Genomic DNA, 23,322 nt, shown 5'->3' with positions numbered 1-23,322 from the left:
ATCTTTCTATCAACTGTAAACAGTAAATTCACTGACAGAAATCTATGTACTTTATATTTTGTTTACATTGATATGCGTAATTCCCAAAGAGGTTGGGAAATATGAACTTTACAAATTATTCACTGTTACATTATAGTTCACATATGCTACTTCTTAAAAAGAATTATCTCTTGCTGCATTTGACAGGAACTTTCCAAGCTCAGCCGTGGCTCAATAAACTTTTATTATTTTTTTGTTATTTATTTTTATTCAAAAGAATTTGTTTCCCTATCACAAAAATTAGATAACCACACCACCAAGAGCAGCAATGTCCATGGAGTTACATTGATGGTGGAGAGTTGGCTGGGTAGTCCCAATGTCCCAAAGGTCATAAAGGAGGGAAAAGAAAAAAAGAAAAAAATATTCAAAACAAATCCAAAACCCATGATGACTTAGGGGAGAGACATCACATGACATTTTCTGTTTCTTCTCTCATTGTCAGCTGCAGATGTATTTCAGCAGGATCAAGTACAATTTGACTTGAGTTAACCCTTCATACCAATTCTAGCACCTAATTGGGGGGAAAAAAGGATCCATTTAATAAAATCATTTAAGATACAAAAGGAATTTAATGACTCTACTATATTTACCAATAGAGAAGCAAATTTAAAAAACGTTTCCCAACTGGGAAAATGTCAAAGAATTTGAATGGATTGGACATTAATCCTTTCTGACCTGCAGCTTAACAGCTGCATGAACTCTTTCAGATTAGCTATCTCCACAGTTAACTTGGGAGCCTTCAAGGTAAACTACATAAAACACGTGGAGAAATAAACTGGCTAATGCATAGCACAAATATAACATTTTTGGAATATATGTTAGAATCTTTCCACATTCTTATGAAAGTGTTAAGTATCCTTGTTTAGGGTTTTAATCTGTTTTCTTCTTCCATCAATAAACACTATTTATAATGATCAAGGTATACAGGACCTGAAGTCTTGCCCTTTCCTGCTGCTTCATCCATTTCTAGCCAATCATCTAGTGTGTCCGGATCCTTTGTATTTTTAGAATTAAAGTAGTATATTGTCATAAAAAGTCAGCTGTGATACTGCTAAAACTAAGAGGAAGCAAATGGCTAAGAAAGATCACAGAACAGGAGGATAGTTATGAGACACTGTCAAAAAGAATTACATTAGATGGACACTACAACGCTAAGTAGCAAATATTTAAACGTGCAATCTTTCCCCTGCTGCTCGGCTAAGGCTTGACAAATATATGTGCTTCCATAATGCTTTTGTCTTTATATTAGGTAACTAGGCTACTTAACATAAGAGGTCAATGATGCTGAACAAAATCTTAGATTTGTCAGTGGGATCCTATGAGAACCTATGTAGTTTTGAGCTCTTGCAGATATGCTGGCAATCCCAATTGGTGCAAAGGATAAACCTGTTGAAGAGTAAGGTGTACCTTTTCAATTCATGCCTTGACATGAGAGTAAGAGAGAGACTGAGAGACTATAGAAAGCCACTTAAATCAGATATTCCAAGACCTTCTACCATCTTGCTTGAGGCTTCCAGAACATAAACACTGATCAGTTAACAAACCTTGTTTTCATTTAAGCTGTTAGTGGTTCTCTAAAGAGGCTTTTCAAATAGAGAAACTGGCTGCCTAAAAAAGGAGACTACCATGTAAATTAGTGCAGTTCTTTTGCGTTAAGTTTGCTTATCTCACCTCTGTAGAATAATGTTTAGGCTAGGATTTGCTGCCTTGGCTGATGGGTCATTCTCCATTTATGATGAGTCTAAGGACGCTATGGCAAAATTAATGCTAAGTGGCAGGAGAAACACACACGTTTTGTTAAAAAACTTTTAATATTTCTACCAAATAAGCAGAGAATACGTGGAAAAAACAGGTAGTCAACTAAAATGGTGTTTTGTTTAGAAAGTTCACTGCTTATCTCAGGATTTATTTATCCAGTGTATCATGTACAAGTGCTATATATGCATCAATCAATTTTCTTTCTTTTTGTTTTACGGCTAGGCTTCCTTGAATCACATCTATCAATTTTCAACTGAACACTAAAATAACTTTCCCCCCGCTCTGACAACTGAGGAAAAACCTACTTTTTAGGGAACAGAAGAAAGAGAACCATGAGGAAGAGAATAAAATAAGACTAACATATGTTTAAATCTGGTGATGTGTAAGCATCTTCTGCTATATCTTGCATCTCCTGCTATGTTTTGGGTTCTGTCTACTGAAAGCCCTGTGGGATAGTTGTACTGGCATAACAGAAGCTAAACTGTGCTTAGCCCCCAGTGAATGTTCACTAGTCTTTATCTGTTTTTCAAACTGACCATCTATTAATCCATCTAGCATCCATACAACTTCAACAAGCACTATCATCTTCTCCACAGATGCAAGCTACCTATTCTTTTTCCTTAAATCAAGCCATTTGCCAGGAGACAGAGACCCATGATTTGGGATGATCGCTAAGACTCAGTACAATGGTATATTTCCATAATCCTGTTTCAGTCTAAAAATGGTCCTGAGTTTAAAATGGAGATACAGTAAATAGCTTACCTTAATTGTACCCTGACTGTTAGCAGCAATCAGCACATTGGACTCCTAGAAAAGAATAAGAGCTTTTAAAGTATAGAGAAGGATTTCCTGGAAAGCAATCCAAGAGATAATTTCCTCTTCATCCTTCTTTCTTCACTTCCTAAGACAATTTAATATGAAGATACAATTTTTTTTTTTTTTTTGAGATGGAGCCTTGCTCTGTCACCCAGGCTGGAGTGCAATGGCATGATCTCAGCTAACCGCAACCTCCACCTCCCGGGTTCAAGTGATTCTCCTGCCTCCGCCTCCTGAGTAGCTGGGATTACAGGCATGCGCTACCAGCCTGGGTAATTTTTGTATTTTTAGTAGAGATGGGGGTTTCGCCATGTCAGTCAGGCTGGTCTCGAACTCCCAACCTCAAGTGATCTGCCCACCTAGGCCTCCCAAAGTGCTGGGATTACAGGCGTGAGTCACCATGCCCAGCCGAAGAAACAATTTTAACATGTTTTTAACTACATTTTAAACTTAAGACCCCATATTTTGAGGAGTAAGTTTTGATTAAAAGAATAAAAAGTTAGAAGCAGAGTAGGACATTTTTGAATGTAAACAAAAATAAAAGGGAAAAAGATTGTCAATGGAAGAAAAGCCAAAAGAAACAAAAGACTGAAATAGAATGAAAAAAAGAGTAAGTTGAGAAAAACAAAGTGAATAATTGCTTCCCCAGAACACTTCTTAATTCATTTTCTCTCATAAAATACCAGTAATTGATGTAAAACCTGCCAACATCCTTGGCACAAATCTCTATGGATAGACATTTGGTATTAGGAAAACAAGAAAATGTGAATATTCATTTGGGAAAAAGGGCTATCTTTCTTTTTAATTAGTCTATCATTCAGCACATGCATTTTTAATAAACTTGGTGATTACTTGGAGGAGAATATATGTGTTGAAGTATTTTTCTATTCTAAGCCAAGGAAAAAACATTTATCTGGAAATCAGGAAGGGTGGGAAAAAAAATGGACATGACTGACTTTACTAGAGAGAATCTCAGAAAGTAGGAAGAGTGGAGACATGCCTCCTGTAGGAAACTGGGCATCTAACAGGGCTCTGGAACTTTGACGTGTTGGAGTCTTTTGCTTTCCACGGTAGGCAGCTAAGAGGAGGTAAACAGACTTAAACTTCCATAGAGGTCAGGCCAGGTGGCAGAGAGAAAAATGAAGTCCAAATAACAGCTATGAGAAACAGATAAAGAGGTCTAACTTGAATGAAGGATATGATCTACCTAAATATCCTTCAGGCTTCCTGACAAAGCAATACTAAGAAGAAAGAAAACTCTTGGCTTGTATGTTAGAAAAGTTACTTCAGCTAAGCTGAGTTAAACTTTAGTTTCTTTGACATATGCAAGTTGTGCTTTACAAACTCATATATTTCCATTTTTAAAATTTCCCTTTCATTTCTAATAAAGCCGCTCTTCAAAAATGTGCATCATGTTACTAATAGCATACAAGAAAATAATAATGTCCTCCACTAATGCAGAATTTTTAATGGAATCAGAATACTCCTTGGAATTAGTCAGTAGTATCAAAGAGTATAGGTTTATCAAGAAGAAATAAAGACATGTGGGCATGGGAATTGTTGATCTTTTCCTAGCTGAGGATTTTCCTTAAATCAGCAGCACATGTTCTTAAAAATTGTAACATGGGGGCCGGGCATGGTGACTCGTGCCTGTAACCCCAGCACTTCAGGAGGCAGAGGTGGGCAGACCACGAGGTCAGAAAGAAGATTGAGACCATCCTGGCTAATATGGTGAAACCCCATCCCTACTAAAATACAAAAAACTAGCTGGGCGTGGTGACATGTGCCTGTAATCCCAGCTAGGCAGAAGGCTGAGGCAGGGGAATTGCTTGAACCCAGGAGGCGGAGGTTGCAGTGAGCTGAGATTGCACCACTGCACTCCAGCCTGGCGATAGAGCAAGGCTCTGTCTCAAAAGAAAAAAAAAAAAGGAACATGGGTAATACAATACTCACTATTAGAATTAATTTAAACATAAACTTTGGAATATTATGGGCTATTTCTGGGACTTGATGTATACAGAATCAACACTTCCATATTCAGGGTGGGGAGTTGGAGTGAGGGGAAAGGAAGATAAATTTGGGATTTATTTACTCTTTTAGTGACTTGAATGTAGAAAGTGGTTGGAGTAGGTTTTGGATATCCTTTAGGAACATAATAACTTACCCTGAGTTGGTCAAGAGACAGCATTTCTATGCTGGCCTCAGAAAAGAGCAGAAAGAGGCACTGTGTGGTGCAATATGGATTTCTTTCTAGCAAGAATTTTAAACAAGTTGTATGGTATCAGAACTGCCACTGGTGACCCAGAAATAATTCTCCTGTAAACATCATCCAGAAAAGCAGTTGAAAATCTCACTGATCAACCTAGTTGCCATTCAAGGAGGGGAAAGACTCTGGTCTGCAAGAAAGCGACTGCCAAAAGCCACCACCACTAAATGCTGCAGTCATCATGAACTGCTCCCTCTGCTATGAGAACAAGTAATGACAAGACAACGAAAAATTTAAAGCCGAAAGCTCCATCTCTTTCTGCCATTTTGGGTCTAGTCACCTTTTAATATAGAGAAGGAATGCAGAGAGACCTGGTGAAGATGAGGATTCACTTGGGGATAAGCAGGGAGTCTACTTCTGGCAGTTATAGGGATTATAAATTACATAATTAAAACTTCTGACTTCTGACGGGAGGAAAACTAGGAAAAGTATAGTATATTATCTTACAGTATGGAAAATCAGGCCCAATACAAATAAGATAATCTAGTTGGATTACCACACAAGAGGAGTTTAAAATATGTACAATTATCACTCTAAACCCAAGAAGGAAGACATCTGATAACTATCCAACATGAATAAACACTGTCTTATTGTCAACCTCAGGATTACTATGGCATTAATATATGATGTCATATTAGATGTTATCCAAGGGTTAACTCTTAACACTATTTCCTGCAGAAACAGATAATACTTTATGTGTTTTTTTAAAAAAAAAGTCAACATATGAATTGAATGCCAGTTTGAATGGTCTTTTAGGACTAAAATTTAATGAAAGAAAAATAATGGCTTCATATCTCAATACATCCCCTCTCCCCAAAGGCAATATGATTATAAAAAAGTTATTTAGAATTAAACTATCAGATAGCTAGATATTGGCTTAAGATAAATTTTTTTTTTTTTTGCATGCAACAGAAAAATAAAACCAGGTATTTTATTTCTAGCAGAGAGATCTGGAAGTGGTACATACAAGGTTATTAATGTAAGTTTTTAATGACTCTTGATTGCATTTTGGATGACTGGTAATTCCTAGTTGTAGCTGTGGTCTGTTAGAGCCTAGTATAAATAAGTTCTACCTCAACAGGTAATTTTTAACTTGCTAAATAAAATAAGAGTGCCAGTTAGTAATTCTTATTATTTTCTCCCTCTTTTTTGGAAACCAGCAGTTTTACTGCAGAACTCTCCTCAAGGCTAAGCTAATAAAATATCCAATATTTTTTCTGACTATGAAGAGACTAAGAAAAGACAACAGAAAAATTAGCAAGTCTTTTATAAAGACAGGAGACATATAAACATGCACCAACTTGCTTAAGTCAGTGATACTACACTAACTTATACCAAAACAAAACTGCATTTTTAGTAGCACATGTAGGCTACTGAAGAACAGTTGCATCTACTAAGATAGTCTTCTCTTTATTGGCTTGCTTAAAAAGGGTCATTATAGACGATACATTAAAATTCTGCATGGCACTGTGGGTCACGCCTGTAATCCCAGCACTTTGGGAGGCCAAGGCAGGCGGATCACCTGAGGTCGGGAGTTTGAGACCTGCCTGACCAACATGGTGAAACCCTGTCTCTACTAAAAATACAAAAACATTAGCCGAGCATGGTTGCTCATGCCTGTAATCCTACTTGGGAGGCTGAGGCAGGAGAATCGCTTGAACTCAGGAGGTAGAGGTTATGGTGAGTCAAGATGGCGCCACTGCACTACAGCCCGGCCAACAAGAGCAAAACTCCATCTCAAAAAAAAAAAATAAAATAAAATAAAATAAAATCCTGACAAGTTGAGAAATTAACAGTTATTCATTTAGTTAGCAATTGGTAGATTTATTCACAGAGATAGATGTAACTGATTTTAAATGTAAATTAATTTTAGTATAGGTATATGTATATACAATGTATTTAAATATAAGATACACGAATATATAAAAAGAAAACACTTCCATTTTTGGCTATAACACAGTAAACAGACTAAATTTGTTTTCCTACCATATACAACTAGAAAACTGAAAAAAATATGTAAGATACCAACTGGACCACAGGCAGTACAGGACGGTGATCTTTGAGAGAAGAGAAACAAATGAAGTGAGTCCTATAATCACCTGGGCTTTCTACTGAGAGGCAATTTCTGGACCACAAATCAGGTAAGGGGATTGACATAACAACAACAGAGACAAGTGAAGAATAAAACATCAAAAAATTTGGTAACACCCCCAAAATTACAACTGAAGCAGAGAGGAAAAAAGCATGAGGGGAAAAAGAGATTGGCATCTTAATGACCTATTGGACAATGTCCAACCTAGGAAATGTATAATTGGAGTCCCAAAGAAGGAGGAGAAAAAATACATGAAAACACAAAACTAAAAATGTTTCAAATCTGTAAACTATAGACCCACAAATTTAAGAAGCTTAACAATTTCTAGGCAGAAAGAAGCACACCACCACATCAAGGCACATCACAGTTACACTGCTGAAGACAAGAAACAGAGAAAATCTGTAGAACTGTCAGAGAAACAAAGACACATTACATAAAGAGAAAGATCACTATTTCTCATCAGCAAGAATACAAACCAGAAGACAATAGGATAGCATCTTTAAGATGATAAACAAGAGGCCAGGTGCAGTGTCTCAGTGTCTCATGCATGTAATCTCAACGGTTTGGGAGGCCAAGGCGGGGCAGATCCCCTGAGGTCAGGAGTTCCAGAGCAGCCTGGCCAACATGGTGAAAACCCATCTCTACTAAAAATACAAAAATTAGCTGGGCGTGGTGGTAGGTGCCTGTAATCCCATAATCCTAGCTACTCGGGAGGCTGAGGCAGGAGAATCGCTTGAACCTGGGAGGCGGAGGTTGCAGTGAACCAAGATCACGCCATTGCATTCCATCCTGGGCGATGAGAGCGAGACTTTGTCTCAAAAAAAAAAAAAAAAAATTATAAACAAGAAAGCCATCCATTGAGAGATACACAAAATTAAAGTCAAAATAAAGACATTTTCAGATAAAATAAAGCTGAGATAATTTTTCACAAACAAACCTTCTCTGTAAGAAATTGTTAAAGGAAGTTCTTCAGGCTGAAGGAATATTATATTACATGAAAACTCTGATCTAAAAAAGGGATAAAGGCGGGCATGGTGGCTCACGCCTGCAATGCCAGCACTTTAGGAGGCCGACGCAGAAGGACCATCTGAGCTCAGGAGTTTGAGACCAGTCTGGGCAACACAGTGAGACCTTGTTGCTACTAAAAATAAAAATAAAAAAAACATTAACCAGGCATGGTGATGCATGCATGCCTCTAGTCCCAGTGACTCGGGAGGCTGAAGGGGGAGGATCTCTTGAGCCCAGGAGTTTGAGGCTACAGTGAGCTATGATTGCACCACTATACTCCAGCTTGGGAAACAAAGCAAGACTCTGTCTCAATAAATAAATAAATAAATAAATAAGGGATGAATATTGTGAGAAATGGTGACTAGGTAAATATAAAAGATATTTGATTTCTTGTTTTTAAGTTTCTTTAAAAGATAATTTCCTATTTTAAGGAAAAATAATAACAGTGCTTTAAGGTGATTATAACACAAACACAAGTAAATATACATGACAACAAAAGCACAAATAATAAAAGGGGAAAATAGAAGTAAAATGTTGTAAGATTCTTCCATTATAAAGTGGTATGATATAATCTGAAGACAGACTGTAAAAAGTTAGACATATTATAAACTTCAGAGAAACCATTAAAAAATACAAGAAACAGTATATTCCTAATAAGCTAGTAAAGGAGATAAAATATTATAAAAATACTCAAAAAAAAAAAAAAGGAAATGAGGAACATAAGAACTTAGAGAAGACAAAAAATATGACAGACATAAAACCGACTATTGATAATTAAGTATAAGTGGTCTAAATATTATAATTAAAAGGCAGAGATTATAAGATTGGATAAAACAGCAAGATTCAACTCTACGCTGTTCTTAAGAAATACACTTTAGGCTGGGCGCGGTGACTCATGCCTGTAAATTCCAGCACTTTGGGAGGCTGAGGTGGGAGGATTGCTTGAGACTAGGGGTTTGAGATCAGCTTGGGCAACAAAGTGAGACCCTGTCTTAAAAAAATAAAAAAAAGTAAACACTTTAAACATAAAAATACAGATAAGATACACCATGCAAATATTAATCATTAGAAAGCTGGAATGGCTATATCAGAAAAAGCAGACTTCAGGACAAGAAATTTGACCAGAGATAAAGACAAGTATTTCATAAATAAGGGTCAATTTATATATAAAAAATCCTATATACATATATATATAAAACAAAGCCCCAAACTGACAAAACTAAATAGAATAAATGTACTCATGTTTGGAACTTTTAACAGTCACCTTTCAATAATTCAAAGACTAAGTAGACAGAAAATCATTAACTATACAAAACACTTAAACAACAGCATAAAAACCAAACTGAACTAACTGACATTTACGGAAAGTTTTACTTAAATAACAGAATACACATTTCAAATGCATGCGTACTATGGGTGCAGCACAGCAACATGGCACAAGTATACATATGTAACAAACCTGCACGTTATGCACATGTACCCTAGAACTTAAAGTATAATAATAATAATAATAAAAGAATTTACTTCAAACACTGGAAAGTAATAAATTAAAATAAATTAAAAACAAACAAACAAACAAAACAAATGCATGCGTACTAGTCCCCAAGAAAGATGTGTCAGACCATAAAATAAATCACAGTAAATTTAAAGGGCTAAAATCATACAAGTATGTTTTCTGAAGAAACAGAACCAAAGTAGAAAACAATAACAAAAAGAAATCTGGAAAAATCCACAAGTATTTGCAAATTTAAAAATATACTCTCAAATAACCCAGGGATGGAAATGAGAAACCATTTTGAACTAAAAGATAATAAAAATGCAACACATCAAAATCTGTGTAATGCACCTGAAACAGTGCCTAGAAAATTATAGCTTCCAGTACTTATTAGTAAAGCAGGAAGGTTGAACATTAATGATATAGTAACTTGCACCTTAAGAAGCTAGGAAAAGAGCAAGTTACACATGACATAAGTACAAGAATGACAGTCATGAAGAGCAGAAATCAAAATAAAACCAGACAAAGATAAAAAAAAAAGTATTAAAATGGAAAGCTAATTCATTGAAAAATATCAATAAAATTGATAAGCCTTAACATAAAGAAAATGTAAGTTAACAATATCAGTAATAAATTAGGGGATATCACTAGATATTCTACAAATATTAAAAGAATGATCAGAAAATAAACATTATGAACAATTGTATGTCAATAAAACTGACAGGTAATGAAATGAACAAATTCTATGAGAGATACAAATTCCCAATTATGACAGAGAAAAAAAAAGTTGTTAAAACTGAAGACTAAAGAACATTTCCAAACTCAGCTTGCAAATCAAACAAAACCAGAGGAAGACATTATAAAAACAAATAAAATTACCAACTACTTTTATAAACAGATGTAAAAAACCTTAACAAAATACAAGTAAAGATAATTCAGTCATATACAAAAAGAATAATGCATCACGTCTAAATGGAATTCATTCAGATATTAAAATTGGTTTTCAACATTAAAAAAAATATATATAATTCACTATGTAAAGAGAATAGAAGAGGCCAGGTAGGGTGGCTCATGCCTGTGATAGCACTCTGGGAAGCTGAGGCAGTTGGATTGCTTGAGTCCAGGAGTGTGAGACCAGCCTGGGCAATATGGCAAAACCCTCTCTATCAAAAACAAAAAATTAGCCAGGTGTGGTGGCGTGCACCTGTAGTCCTAGCTACCCAGCAGGCTGAGGTGGGAGAATCACCTGAGCCTGGGAAGTGAAGGCTGTAGTGAGCTGTGATTGTGTTACTATACTCTCACCTGGGTGACAGGAATGAGACCCTGCCTCAAAAAACAACAACAACAACAAAAAACAACAACAAAAAAAAAAAAAAAAAAGAAGAAAAAAAGAAAGAAAAATAATGTAATCACAACACAGAAAATGCACTTGATAACATTCATCATCCCTTCAGCAAACTAAGAACAGAAAGGAACTTCTTCAAGGTGATAAGGAACACCTATGGAAAACTTCCAACTAACATCATAATTAGTGGTGAAATACTGAACTCTTTCTCTCTCAGATTGGGAACAAGGTGAACATGCTTTCTCTCACCATTTCTATTCAACACTGTATTAGAGGTACAACCCAGTGCGACAGTAAAGAAAAGGAAAAAGCATATAGATCTGAAAAAAGAAAATTGTCTTTATTTGCAAGAGATAATGGCCTATGCGGAAAATCCTAATGTATCTTAAAAATAAGCTACCAGAATAAATAAATTGTCTTCAGCAAGACTGTCAGACATAAAGTTAATTATACCAAAATCAGTTTACTTCCATAAACTAACAATAGATAAGCAAACAGGATTTAAAAAATACCATTTATAGTACCATAAAAGGCATGAATCATTTAGAGACAAATCATATACACATACACGCACATATACACACAGCCTACACACTAAAAATTACCAAATAATGCTGGGAGATATTAAAGAATACCTAAATAAATTGACAATTATACCATGTTCATAGACCAGAGACTCAATATTGCTACAATGCCAATTCTTCTTACATTATCTATAGGCTCAATGCAATTCCAATTAAAATCATACAAACTTTTCTAGTAGAAACTGGCAAAGTGATTTAAAAATTTAAATGAAAAAGCAAAGACATTATAATAAAATAATTTTGAAAAAAAATCAAACTGGGGACTTACACAACATGATTTGAAGCGCTACTATTAATAAAAGCATTACGAATCAATACAGTGTGGTGTTACTAGGCTAGACATATAAATCAAAGGAACAGAAAAGAAATTCCAGAAACAGATTCATCCATAATCAACTGAATTTCAAAACAACTTGGCAAGTGAAAAAAAAAAATAGAGTAATTTTTACAAATGCTGTTGAAGCAACTGCAGGTATGCGAAACAACCACATGTATGCTAAATCAACTGTATATATGGAAAAAATGAACTTCAATCCTTCTATCATACCATTCCAAAAATTAATTCTAAATAGATCTAAGACATAAATGTAAAAGCTGAAACAATAAAACTTCAAGAAAAAAAATCAGAGAAAATCTTTGCGTTGGCAATTATTCCTTAGGATGCAAAAAATATGTATCATAAAATAAAAAATACCCTGATAAATTGGACTTCATCAAAAAATTTAAAATACCATCCACACTTACTAGAACAACTAAATCTTTTTCTTAAAGTGACAATATCAAGTTCTGGCAAAAATATGTAACAAATGGAATGATTTTAGGGTGCTGGCAGGAGTGTAAAATATAGTCATGCACTGCATAATGACATTTTGGTCAACGATGGGTCACATATATGATGGTGGTCCAATAAGATTACTGTATTATACTTCCTAATCATTAATTTAGATTGTACTCCTTCTGCTTATTAACAAAAAAAGTTACTGTAAAATAGGCTGAGGCAGGTCCTTCGGGAGATATTCCAGAAGAAGGCACTGTTACCATAGGAGATGACAGCTCTATGTGTGTTATTGTCCCTGAAGACATTCCAATGGGACAAGATGCATAAGACAGTGATGCTGATGACCTTAACAAAAAAATGTTTAAAAAGTAAAAATAAATAAATACATTTAAAAATGGAAGAAAGCTTACAGAATAAGGAAAAATCTGTACAGCTGTACAATGTGTTTGTGTTTTAAGCTAAAAGTTATTACAAAAGAGTCAAAAAGTGAAAAAAGTTAAAATTATAAAGTAAAAAGTTACAATAAGCTATGGTTAATTTAGTACTGAAGAAAGAAAAAATTTTAAAATAAATTAGTGTAGCTTAAGTATACAGTGTGGATAGTCTACAGTAATGTACAGTAATGAACAATAATGTCTGGGCCTTCACATTCACTCACCGCTCACTCCCTGACTCACCCAGAGCAGCTTCTACTCCGCCAAGCTCCATTTATGGTAATGCCCTAGGCAGGGGTACCATATTTTACCTTTTATATTGTATTTTTACTGTAGCTTTTCTGTGTTTAGATACACAAACCCCACTGTGTTACAACTGCCTACACTATTCAGTGTAGTAACATGCTGTACAAATTTGTAGCCTAGGAGCAACAGGCTATACCACATAGCTAAGGTATGTAGTAGGCTATACCATCCAGGTGTGGGTAAGTACACTCTATGATGTCTGTGCAATGATGAAATCAAATCGCCTAATGGCATTTCTCAAAATGTATCCCCACTGTTAAGTGACAAATGAATGTAATACAACAACTTCGGAAAAAGGTTTGACAGTTTCTTATAAGGTTAAACTCACACCTAGTCTACAATCTCCTAATTTCACTCCTAGATATTTATCCAAAAGAAATGATGGTATACAGCCACATAAACATTTATGAATGTTTACAGCAGCTTTATTAAAAATAGTTCAAAACTGGAAACAAGTGCAATATTAACGATTGCTGAATAGACAGAAAATTTGTTGCATAGCTATAAAATGGATTACCAATAAGAAGGAACTACAGATACAGGCAATAACACAAGCATTTCAAAATATCATGCTAAATTAAAGGAGCCAGGCACAAACAATTACACACTGTATCATTCCTGTTATATGAAATTCTAGAATAAGCAAAACTTAACTTATGATGACATAAAGTGGATCATCAGTAGCTTGTAGTAGAGAAGGGGAGGGGACTGATCACAAAGTGACATAAGAAAACTTTCTGGGTAATGAAAATGTTGTTACATCTGAATTAAGGTAGTAGTTATACTGATGTATATATTTGTAAAAATTCACTGAATACTCTTAAAATGTATGTAGTTTATATTTATGTAAATTATATCTCAATAATATCAATTTTAAAAAGCTGGGAACAAACACACAAGAACAAATACGTATTTTATAAGTTAACTTTAAATCCAATATTGGTCTTTAACAATTAAAAGTCATTATCCATGATTTAAATATTTTCTGATTTCCCAACATAATATATAAACCCCTTACCACTACCATATTTAGGAGATCTCTGTAACCATTAAGTATAATACCAAAGCCATTTCAGCTATGAAGCTAAATATTTTTCCCCAGAATAAAGCACTGAATTATCAAACAGAAAGGTAAAGATTTTTGTCATTCCTCTCTCCCCGTTCAATATAAAGATGGTTTTATACATAAGCCTTGTTATTTACTACCATAAACATTTCCACTTTACATTTCTCCTCCTTTTATCAACCAGAAGAGATAACTATTAAACAAAATCGGAATATAATCCTTCTTTAAAATTTCTTTCTCCAAATGTTAAGCATTACGTTAAATTAATGACTTCCCTCAGAATGAGAATAAATAACTTTATAGAAAAAAGAAACTGAAAAGATTTTATGCTAATAAATTTTAACATTTAAGCCAAGTGGAAAAATTTCTACAAAAACCTATCCAACTAATCAAGAAGAAATGGAAAGCAAGAATCATCCTACCGGCATTAAATTCATAATCAACAGTCAAAAATATTTCTACCTCAGGCTTACATGACTTCATCTACAAGTTCAGCCAAATATTCAAGAAAGAAGTAATTCCATATTACACACATCTTTCCACATCAAAGGAGGAAAGAACTCCTTAACTTGCTTTATGAAGTTAATATAACCATGAAATCAAAACCTGACATGGACAATGCAAAAAAGGGAAAGATTACAGGCCAATGTTATTCATAAAGACAAATGAAAAAATCCTAAACAAAATAGTCGCAAGTTGATTTTAACAATATATAAGGAGAATAAATCTTGACCAAGTTGGGCTTATTCCAGCGAATGTAAGGTTGGTTTAATATTAGGTTAAAAAAAAAAACAATTAATTTCACCTACTAGATCAATATTTGAAAGAAAAATATTACATCATGTTAAATAGGTACAAAAATTAGTAGTATACTTTAGCATTCATTTATGGTAAGAACTCTCAGCACACTGAGAACTGAGGGAAACTTCTTTGTAAGGGTATGTATCTACAAAACTCTTAACAGCAGACATACTTAATGATAACATATTTAAAAGCTTTCCCTTTGGTGAGAAATGAGTCAAGGATGCCAGATACCCATTACTTTACATTAGATATTCTGGCCATCAAAATAAGGCAAATGAATAAAAGATATAAAGGTATAAGTACTGGAAAAGCAGACATTAAACTTAATTTGTGGATGAATTAATTGTGTGCATAAAAAATCCAAGGAATGTAGAAACGAATAATTAAAATTAATATGAGAGTTTAGCAAGATGGTTGGATTAAAAATGGTGATAATAAATAACGGATTCCTGAAGGACTACCTAGACACCTTTCTCTTACTTAGAAAAATACATTTATTGGTTAACTTGAATAGGTAATATACAGATGTAAAAATTCAAACAGTACAAAAGAGTAGGGGAAAACTGAGTGTCTCTCATCTCCCTAGGGAGTCAACTACTATCAGGTGTGAAATCTTTCTAGGTAAATTACCATCATTAATGTAAACCTGAATTGTGTAATAGATCAAATACATCTTCAGGGCTTTCCCAAAATGTACAGAGTCAAAAGTTTTCTATTTGGTGGTTATATCCTCCCTTTATCTTGTTTTGTGTTTCAGGTTTAACAAACAACCCTACTTCCAACTTGAGACTCCATTCTGTTTTAAATGGCAAGCCAAATTTGATATTCAATTCTACGCCTCTTCATCACCTAAGAGAAGTCTGTAGGCTTCTCTTACAGAAAAAACAATTTTACAGAGGTTTCTATATTCATGGACATGCCAGTAACTGGTTTTCAGGAGGAAATGGACCAGAATTATATAAGACAATCTGTATTCCAAAAATCAAATGAACATGTGGACGAAACATAAATGCTACATAGATAGCTAGACAGAGTGGCAGAGTAGATTAAACATCTTTGGAGTCTGAAAGATTTCAATTCAAAGCTCTAACGCTTCTAAACTTGTCATTACGGCACGTTACTTGACCTGTCTGAATCTCAGTCTCCTTAATTATAAAACAATGCTAATAAAACTGAGCTAACAGAACCGTTGTTACGATCAAACAGACATATACATAAGGGCCTGGCATAAAGTATGCATCTTATAAGTGATCTTTAAGTGAGGGAAAATTGCTTCTGGCTTAGTTGTTCAAGGCAGGCAAGCAAAGGAGCCCAAAATGAACAAAGGGGCAAGAAGCAAAACAGAAGACTATTATGGAGGCTAAAAGAAGAGTTTAAGAAAGAGAAGCAAGCCAAAATTGTCAAAAATCATGAGAAAATGAAAAGACTGTTTAGTAATAATATGCTATTGGATTTGGACATTACATGGTACTGGTAACATCAAAAGCAACTCCACCAAATGGTCAAGTTTGCATTATAAAGGGCCTTTACAAGTCCCTGGCTAACACAGCCTTTAGAAACTGGCTTTGACAGAAGCTTCTCCACAAAGCTACTCCTGATGTTAAAGGTAACAGTGTGATGGGTAATTTTAGGTTTCAGCTTGACTGGATAAACGGATACTTAGAGAGCTGGCAGAGCACTACTTCTGGGTAAGTCTGAGAGGGTGTTTCCAGAAGAGACTGGTGTGTGAGTTGGCTGACACAGTGGGGAAGTTCAGCCCTCAATGTGGATAGGCACCATCCAATTAGCTGTGGGCCTGGATAGGACAAAAAGGGAGCAGAAAGGTGAATTTGCTCTCTCTCCTGGAGCTGGGACACTCTTCTCCTGGCCTCGGCCATCAGAAGTCCAGATTCTCTGGCTTTTGGACTCTGGGACTTGCTTCAAGGGGCCCTCAAATTCTCAAGTCTTTAGCCTTAGATTCTGCCATGCTACTGGCCTCCCTGGCATACCATGGGACTTCTCACCCTCCATAATCATGTGAGCTAATATCCCAAATAAAAACCCTCTCATAGATCTAACTATACATGTACTATTACTTCTGTCCCTTTGGAGAACCCTGACTAAGACATAAAGAAATGCTCCGATTGATTCACAGAAAGAATAACTTTCAATCATCACAGTCGTTTCATTATACAATAGAGACTTTGGCATGAAGTTCATTAATTTCATGCCATCTTATTAATCCATCATTATCCGTCCATTAGGGTAGATATCACATGCCAGATAATTTGCTGGGTCCTGGAGTTTCATGATGTCTGATCTTGAGACCATAGGCCAACAGGGGAAATGGACTTTTAACAGAAAGAAATAGGCTGGGTGTGGTGGCTCATGCCTGTAATCCCAGTACTTTGGGAGGCTGAGGCGGGAAGATCACGCGAGACTGGGAGGTCAAGGTTGCAATGGGCCTCGATTGGGCCACTGCATTCCAGCCTGCGTAACAGAGTGAGACCCTGTCTCAAAAAAAAAAAAAAAAAAAAAAAAAAATTATAGAGCTCAAAGGGGCAACTGAGGAAGTAAAAGAGAGTGATCCTTTACCTGGAAAAGATAAGAAAGGCTTCATAGATTAGGTCACAAATGGAACAAAGGAAGAATAAAACTTGAAATTTCACAGGAGAAAAGATGGATATGTTAGGCAAAGGGACATGGTCATACACATGGAATAAATTTGAAAAAAAATGGTTTTGGAATGCCGACAAATTGTGTGGAGAAAGCAGCTTGTGTATTAGTTAATGAGATGAAAATATGAGGCAGGGTAAGCATGTAAACTGTAGCACATAAGATTCATTTATCTGTGAATTTTACTTATGGATAACAGAAGTCAGTGACTGTCTTTAAGAAAAAAACAGATAGGAGTAGTTTTTCTTTGGTGTTGGAGATCAGAATATCCCATCCCAAAATATGTTACTCTGGTGGAAAGATTATTTTGAGTTCAAAGCAACTGAGGAGAGCTTTCTGCTCTCCTCCTATCTGCCTGAAAACAGATAATAAATTCCTCTTGTGAAAGAGAGGAATTCCCCGTACCCCAGTTACTTCCCATACCAGGAAAGGGATAACAACCTTATTATTATTACCAAAGATGAGATGGTACTGAGAAAGAATCTGCACAAACAAATCTTACTAACTAGCCCTTATCTACCATTAGTTTCTAATATATTAATATTTGCCTTCCTATTGTTCATCATTCCTAGAAGCTCAAAGTCCCTTTCCTTTGTCTTGTTGCTTCCCTTTAAATTTGTCTTCTTGTTTAAATGGTATAAAACCCTCCAAACCAAGCCTTTTCATTGGGGGTTTTCTTTCTATGACACATCCCCCACTATTCCAACCCACCCCTGGTGGCTGATTCATGCAAAACTTTGAATATTAAATAAATTTGTATGCCTTTTTTCCTGTTAATCCATCAGTTGTCAGTTTATCTCACAGACCCAGCCAGAGAACCTAAGAAGGTAGAAAAGAACTTTGCTTCCCACCGGTGTTCTATTCCCTCAGCCATCTCTCACCGCACCTCCCCTTCCCTGGGCACCTAGAGTCATCTCCTTTAATCCTATCTCTTAACAAAACTCTTCAATTCACATGTATTAAGTTAAATAAGTGAATTCTTGGAAAAGCAGGAAAAAAATTAAGTTGTGTACTAGAAGGTAGAAGTTAATGATTATATCCTCAAACTAGTTCAAAACTTATTGTTTGAAGTGAATATAATGAAACATCATCAAATAATTTTTTTTTTTTTTAAATGTGTGAGCGCAACCGTAACATCTTGAAAAACATGAATGTTACATGTAGGTGTTTTCTGTTATTCTTATTCCCTAGAAGGAAACTGAACACAGAAAAAAAAAAAAACCCTCAATAATTAAATTATTTAATAACCTACCCGAGTAGACTCTATTTTTAATCTCTCATTACAATGCACTCTACCCACTGCTATAATACTCTCATGGGATTATCTTCACAGTGGGCTTTAGGCATCTAATGCCTACAGAAGAAGGTCCAAACTCTTTTTTTTCCCCCCCTCAGTATGGCATTCAAGACTATTACATCTGGTACACTCTCTGGCCTCATCTCTCAATAAAGTCCCTACTCCACCATCCTACTTAGACACTTTATTAGAAGTTTCTTAAACATCGATTGCACTTTCCCTCATCTGCACCTTTGTTCACACTGTTCTCCAGCTTTCTGCAGTATAGCAGAAAGGGTGTAGGTTTTAGAGCCAGGCCAACCTGGGTTCTAATTTCAACTGCATCCCTTATTTAGCTGTGTAATCTTGGGCAAATCTGAGCCTCAATTTCACTTTTAAAGGAACTCAAGCAAATATGCCTTAAAAGATTGATGATGATGATTTTAAATTAAGATAGCACTTAGTATACTGCCTGGATGGAACTTAATAGACATGTTTGTTTATGGTCTTTTGTCCAGGCACCTTCCTTTCCCTTTGTCTTGAGACTTCTGAAACCCTTTATATCTTTATGAAGCCCAGCTCAAAAGCCCCTATCTTCATAAAGTATTCCATCATTCTCCAAGTTAGAAATAGTCTCCTCCCTCCAGGGTCAATAATTTCAGGGGTAATGATCTTATAAAGATTTCTTTCATTCAGGTTCATACTATAGTTATTTATGAATATTTATATTTACTAGGTTGTAAATCACTTAAATGCAGAGAATATATTCTCATATTGCACAATATTTGATGAACTAAAAACAAGTACAGTTGTCCAGTTACGTGGATTAGTATATAAAATGTTAAAGATGACAGCAACATTTACCGATCAATCATTTACCTTGTGCCAACTATTTTCTTAGTACTTTCCATTATTTTCTAATTTTATTTCAGAATATTACATGCAAGATACTGTTATCCTAATATCACAGAAGAGGAAACTGGAGCATGGAAAGGTTAAATCACTTCCCCAAAGTCTTACAGCTAATACTTAATGGTGACAGGAGGCAAACCTGGCTATTTGGCTCTAGCACTCTCAATGAGAACATTACCCCAAGACAGAAGGTAATAAATGGCACACATCCCACCCCTCTACCCTTAGATGTTTAAAAGCACAACCTTGCTAAATAAGGATCTAAAAACAAAACAAAAAACCCAACAAAAATCAGAAATGTTTTCTCCCCTAAAACAACTTCATGACAAAGGAAGGTAAGTTCCTTGAAAATTTTACTGGGGAAAAAAAGCCCAGAAGATGATTTTTAAGTTTAGTTCCCATTTCAAGTGGTAGAACACTATTAGTGACATAGAAAATGTAAAGTACACTGAAATACTATTCACATTTGTCCTCTAAAAGTAAAAACTGCAGCTGAGATGGCTAGCGAAGTTATAAGCAGTTTTGCCTTAAACAATTTGTCCTATAAGTACTGAATTTTCTTCTTAAAGTGTGCCCACTAAATTTAAATTGTATGTCCATTTAAGTCCTTTAACAAGCATTTGATTAAATGGAAACGGTAGATCACTATGAACAACATACAGTATCTGCAAATACAGCTCCCTGGAGGGCACAGAACAGTGAGAAACATGGCTGAATTTAATATCCTTCCTTAAATAAATATAAAGATGACAATAAAAATTTGAGGTAACTAGGCTTCACACAAAAAAACTCACCATCTGTACTACATCTGTTAATTCCTTAATATTCTCTCCATAAGAGCCTCTTGTCTTATTTGGACAAAGGCATTCTCTTTATGAACACAAATGTCTTGTTTTCTCATTGCCAGAAAAGAGAGTGTTAATTTGCACTCATACAAAGATGATTTCATGTCACTGAAAATAAAAGACCATACCTGCCTTAAGCTCTTTTTCACACCAAGATTATAAACATAAAAGAATGGGCTTTTGCTTCATTTTTTTTTTTGTCTCTTCAGGGTGGGCTGTTACTATTTGTACTGCAATTGCATCCTGAAAACTAAAATAGCTTCTCTCCTCATGTAGGAGGTCATGGACTGTGTATATAGTCAAATCTGATTTTCACTCAGGATCCTGCAGCCACAGAACAATTTCAAAAAAATTTGCCCTTCTTTTGATGCATGATCTATAGTTGCTTTATGAACATCCTCTCCCTTGCCCTTGACAAGAAATACAGATACAAGATACAGAGATTCTTAAAATTTTTCTTTGTTCAACACCTTGTGAAGTGATACTATTCAATTGTCCAATTTCATCACTTGTGCTGACATTTTGTTACTTCATCCTATTGGGTCATTGTTCATTTCCTGATATGCAGAATCATTATTTTATTTAAAGCACTTTCTAGTACATCTTTTAACATTCAAATTTCTTTTGTTTTTGGAGCTCAGAGTTAAATACATTTCGCTTATCTGGGTTTTGTTTTTTTGTTTGTTTGTTTTTGAGATGGAGTCTCGCTCTGTCACCCAGGCTGGAGTGCAGAGGTGCAGTCTCGCCTCACTGTAACCTCCACCTCCCCAGTTCAAGTGATTCTCCTGCTTCAGCCACCTGAGTAGCTGGCGTTACAGACACATGCCACCACACTCAGCTAATTTTCGTATTTTTAGTAGAGACGGGGTTTCACCACGTTGGTCAGGCTGGTTTCGAACTCCTGACCTCGTGATCCGTCTGCCTCGGCCTCCCAAAGCGTTGGGATTACAGGCGTGAGCCACCACACCTGGCCACTTATCTGGGTTTGATTCATCATGAGAATCCCCCTATTTGACCAGAGTGTTTCTTTACTTTATTCTAGACATAAATCTATGCTGCATTTGGGAACCAAGTGAGAGTCCATACAAAGATATTCAAACATAGGTTCCAATATCATCTTCAAAGGTTTTTAAATGCCATTTGTAAGCCTAATAGTTTTTTTGTCCCTGACCTTTCTTTCAGAGTTGGTTTTTCAGAGTTGACTTGGTAAAAATATATATAAATATGTCTAAGAAAGAATGAACACAAAACTACAATTTATCAATAAAAGGTCTTGCTCTTTAAACTAAAATGTTAGTTAGCCTTCCCTGCATTCTATAAAAAATCCAAGGGGGTTGAGTGAATTAGCTGTCTGAATTGTGTTTGCAAGACGGACGATAAATGAACTCTGTGAATTTGAGATTCTAAGATCTGTGTCTCCTTTTACTATCTTACAAATATATATACACACACACACACACACATATATATATACACACACACACTTAAAAACCTGTATCATTACCACATATTTATTGAGCACTATAGGTCAGTGACTTAGTTAAGAATTTTATGTGGATTACTTCACTTAATCTGCATAGCAACCCAATGAGGAAGATATTATTTTTATCATCAATTTACAAAGTCTTAGACTTAATAATTTTTCTAAATTCACACACATAGCTAAGAAATAGCAAAGCCAGGAATCAACTTGTGAAAACTGAGAAATATACCAATGCTGCTCTGAGTCATATTGACCCAGTAAGCTTATCCCATGCCTGGGCTTCATCCTGAATTTACCAAAGCAAAATGGAAGGAAGGAGAAAGGTGTCTTGGGTGGTCATTGACTATGTACAAGAGAGCCTCAGTTCTCATGCATTATAAATATACATTATATTTCAAATCTCGTAAGCCTAGGTTCTCAAAAGCCCTGTTAAATGGAAAATTTGGTCTTTTATATATCTCCCTTTATGGATTTCAAGTGATATCACCAGAGGAAAAGGCTTGGCCACAGAACCAAAGTGGTAAAGTGTTCCACAGTCAATATACATGGCATTGACAGGCCAAATTCCCACTATCCTTCCAGTCCCCCATGTCCCATACACAAAATCCCAATTTGAGATCTGGCGAACTGGAATTTCCTCATCACAAGGGAACACTTTCAAAATCAGTGAATCCCAAATCTCTTCTTTCTTCTCCACTAGTATCCTTCCTTAGAAAATCTTAAAATTGTTCATTAGAATGAACAAAACAGTGGACTTCTAAAGGATCTAGAAAAGTATGGCTATTCATTTGACAACTGTCTAATGCAAAAACTGTTCAGGGTAACAAATACGGGATTTCAGAACCATAAACAACGATCCTCATACAATTAGTTATAAATAAACCCAGGTTGGTATTGAACTCCTGACCTCAAGTGATCCACCCGCCTCAGCCTCCCAAAGTGATGGGATTACTAGCATGAGCCACCACATCATTGAAACCCCACCTCTACTAAAAATACAAAAATTAGCTGGGCTTGGTAGCGGTCGCCTGTAATTCTAGCTACTCAGGAGGCTGAGGCAGGATAATTGCTTGAACTGAGGAGGTGGGGGTTGCAATGAGCTGAGATTAAGCCACTGCACTCCAACCTGGGTGACAGAGTGAAACTCAGTCTCAAAAAACCAACCGACCGACCGACCGACCGACCGACCCGGCTGTAGCTGCTGTAGGTTGTAGAAGGCAGGGGAGGTAGGTGGGAGCAACCTCTCCCCACAACTTACAGCAAAACACACACCAGGAAAAAACAAGATTTTAAATTCAGTACTAAGAAGGTTAATACTTAGCAGCCAGCTTTCCTCTTCAAATGGTTATTTCTGAACTTT

At 35.7% G+C, this 23,322-nt stretch overlaps 1 protein-coding gene across 7 annotated transcripts in view; it reads right to left on the bottom strand.

The window, feature by feature from the left end:
* Positions 1–205: 205 nt before the first annotated feature.
* Positions 206–23,322, bottom strand: part of COP1 (COP1, E3 ubiquitin ligase) — a 258,997-nt gene continuing 235,880 nt past the window's right edge. For all 7 annotated transcript variants that reach the window (XM_025403629.1, XM_025403653.1, XM_025403683.1 and 4 more), the window contains 2 exons: positions 2,560–2,604; positions 206–550 (listed from right to left, as the gene is read on the bottom strand). In XM_025403629.1, the coding sequence (XP_025259414.1) occupies positions 533–550; positions 2,560–2,604 (63 nt within the window). In that variant the 3' untranslated portion in view covers positions 206–532. The remainder of the gene's footprint in view (positions 551–2,559; positions 2,605–23,322) is intronic.

Source organism: Theropithecus gelada, chromosome 1, assembly GCF_003255815.1.
Source record: "Theropithecus gelada isolate Dixy chromosome 1, Tgel_1.0, whole genome shotgun sequence".
In the NCBI taxonomy this organism is placed as follows: Eukaryota; Metazoa; Chordata; class Mammalia; order Primates; family Cercopithecidae; genus Theropithecus; species Theropithecus gelada.
Note: the sequence above shows the minus strand (reverse complement) of the source record. Positions and strands in the feature narration are given on the sequence as shown.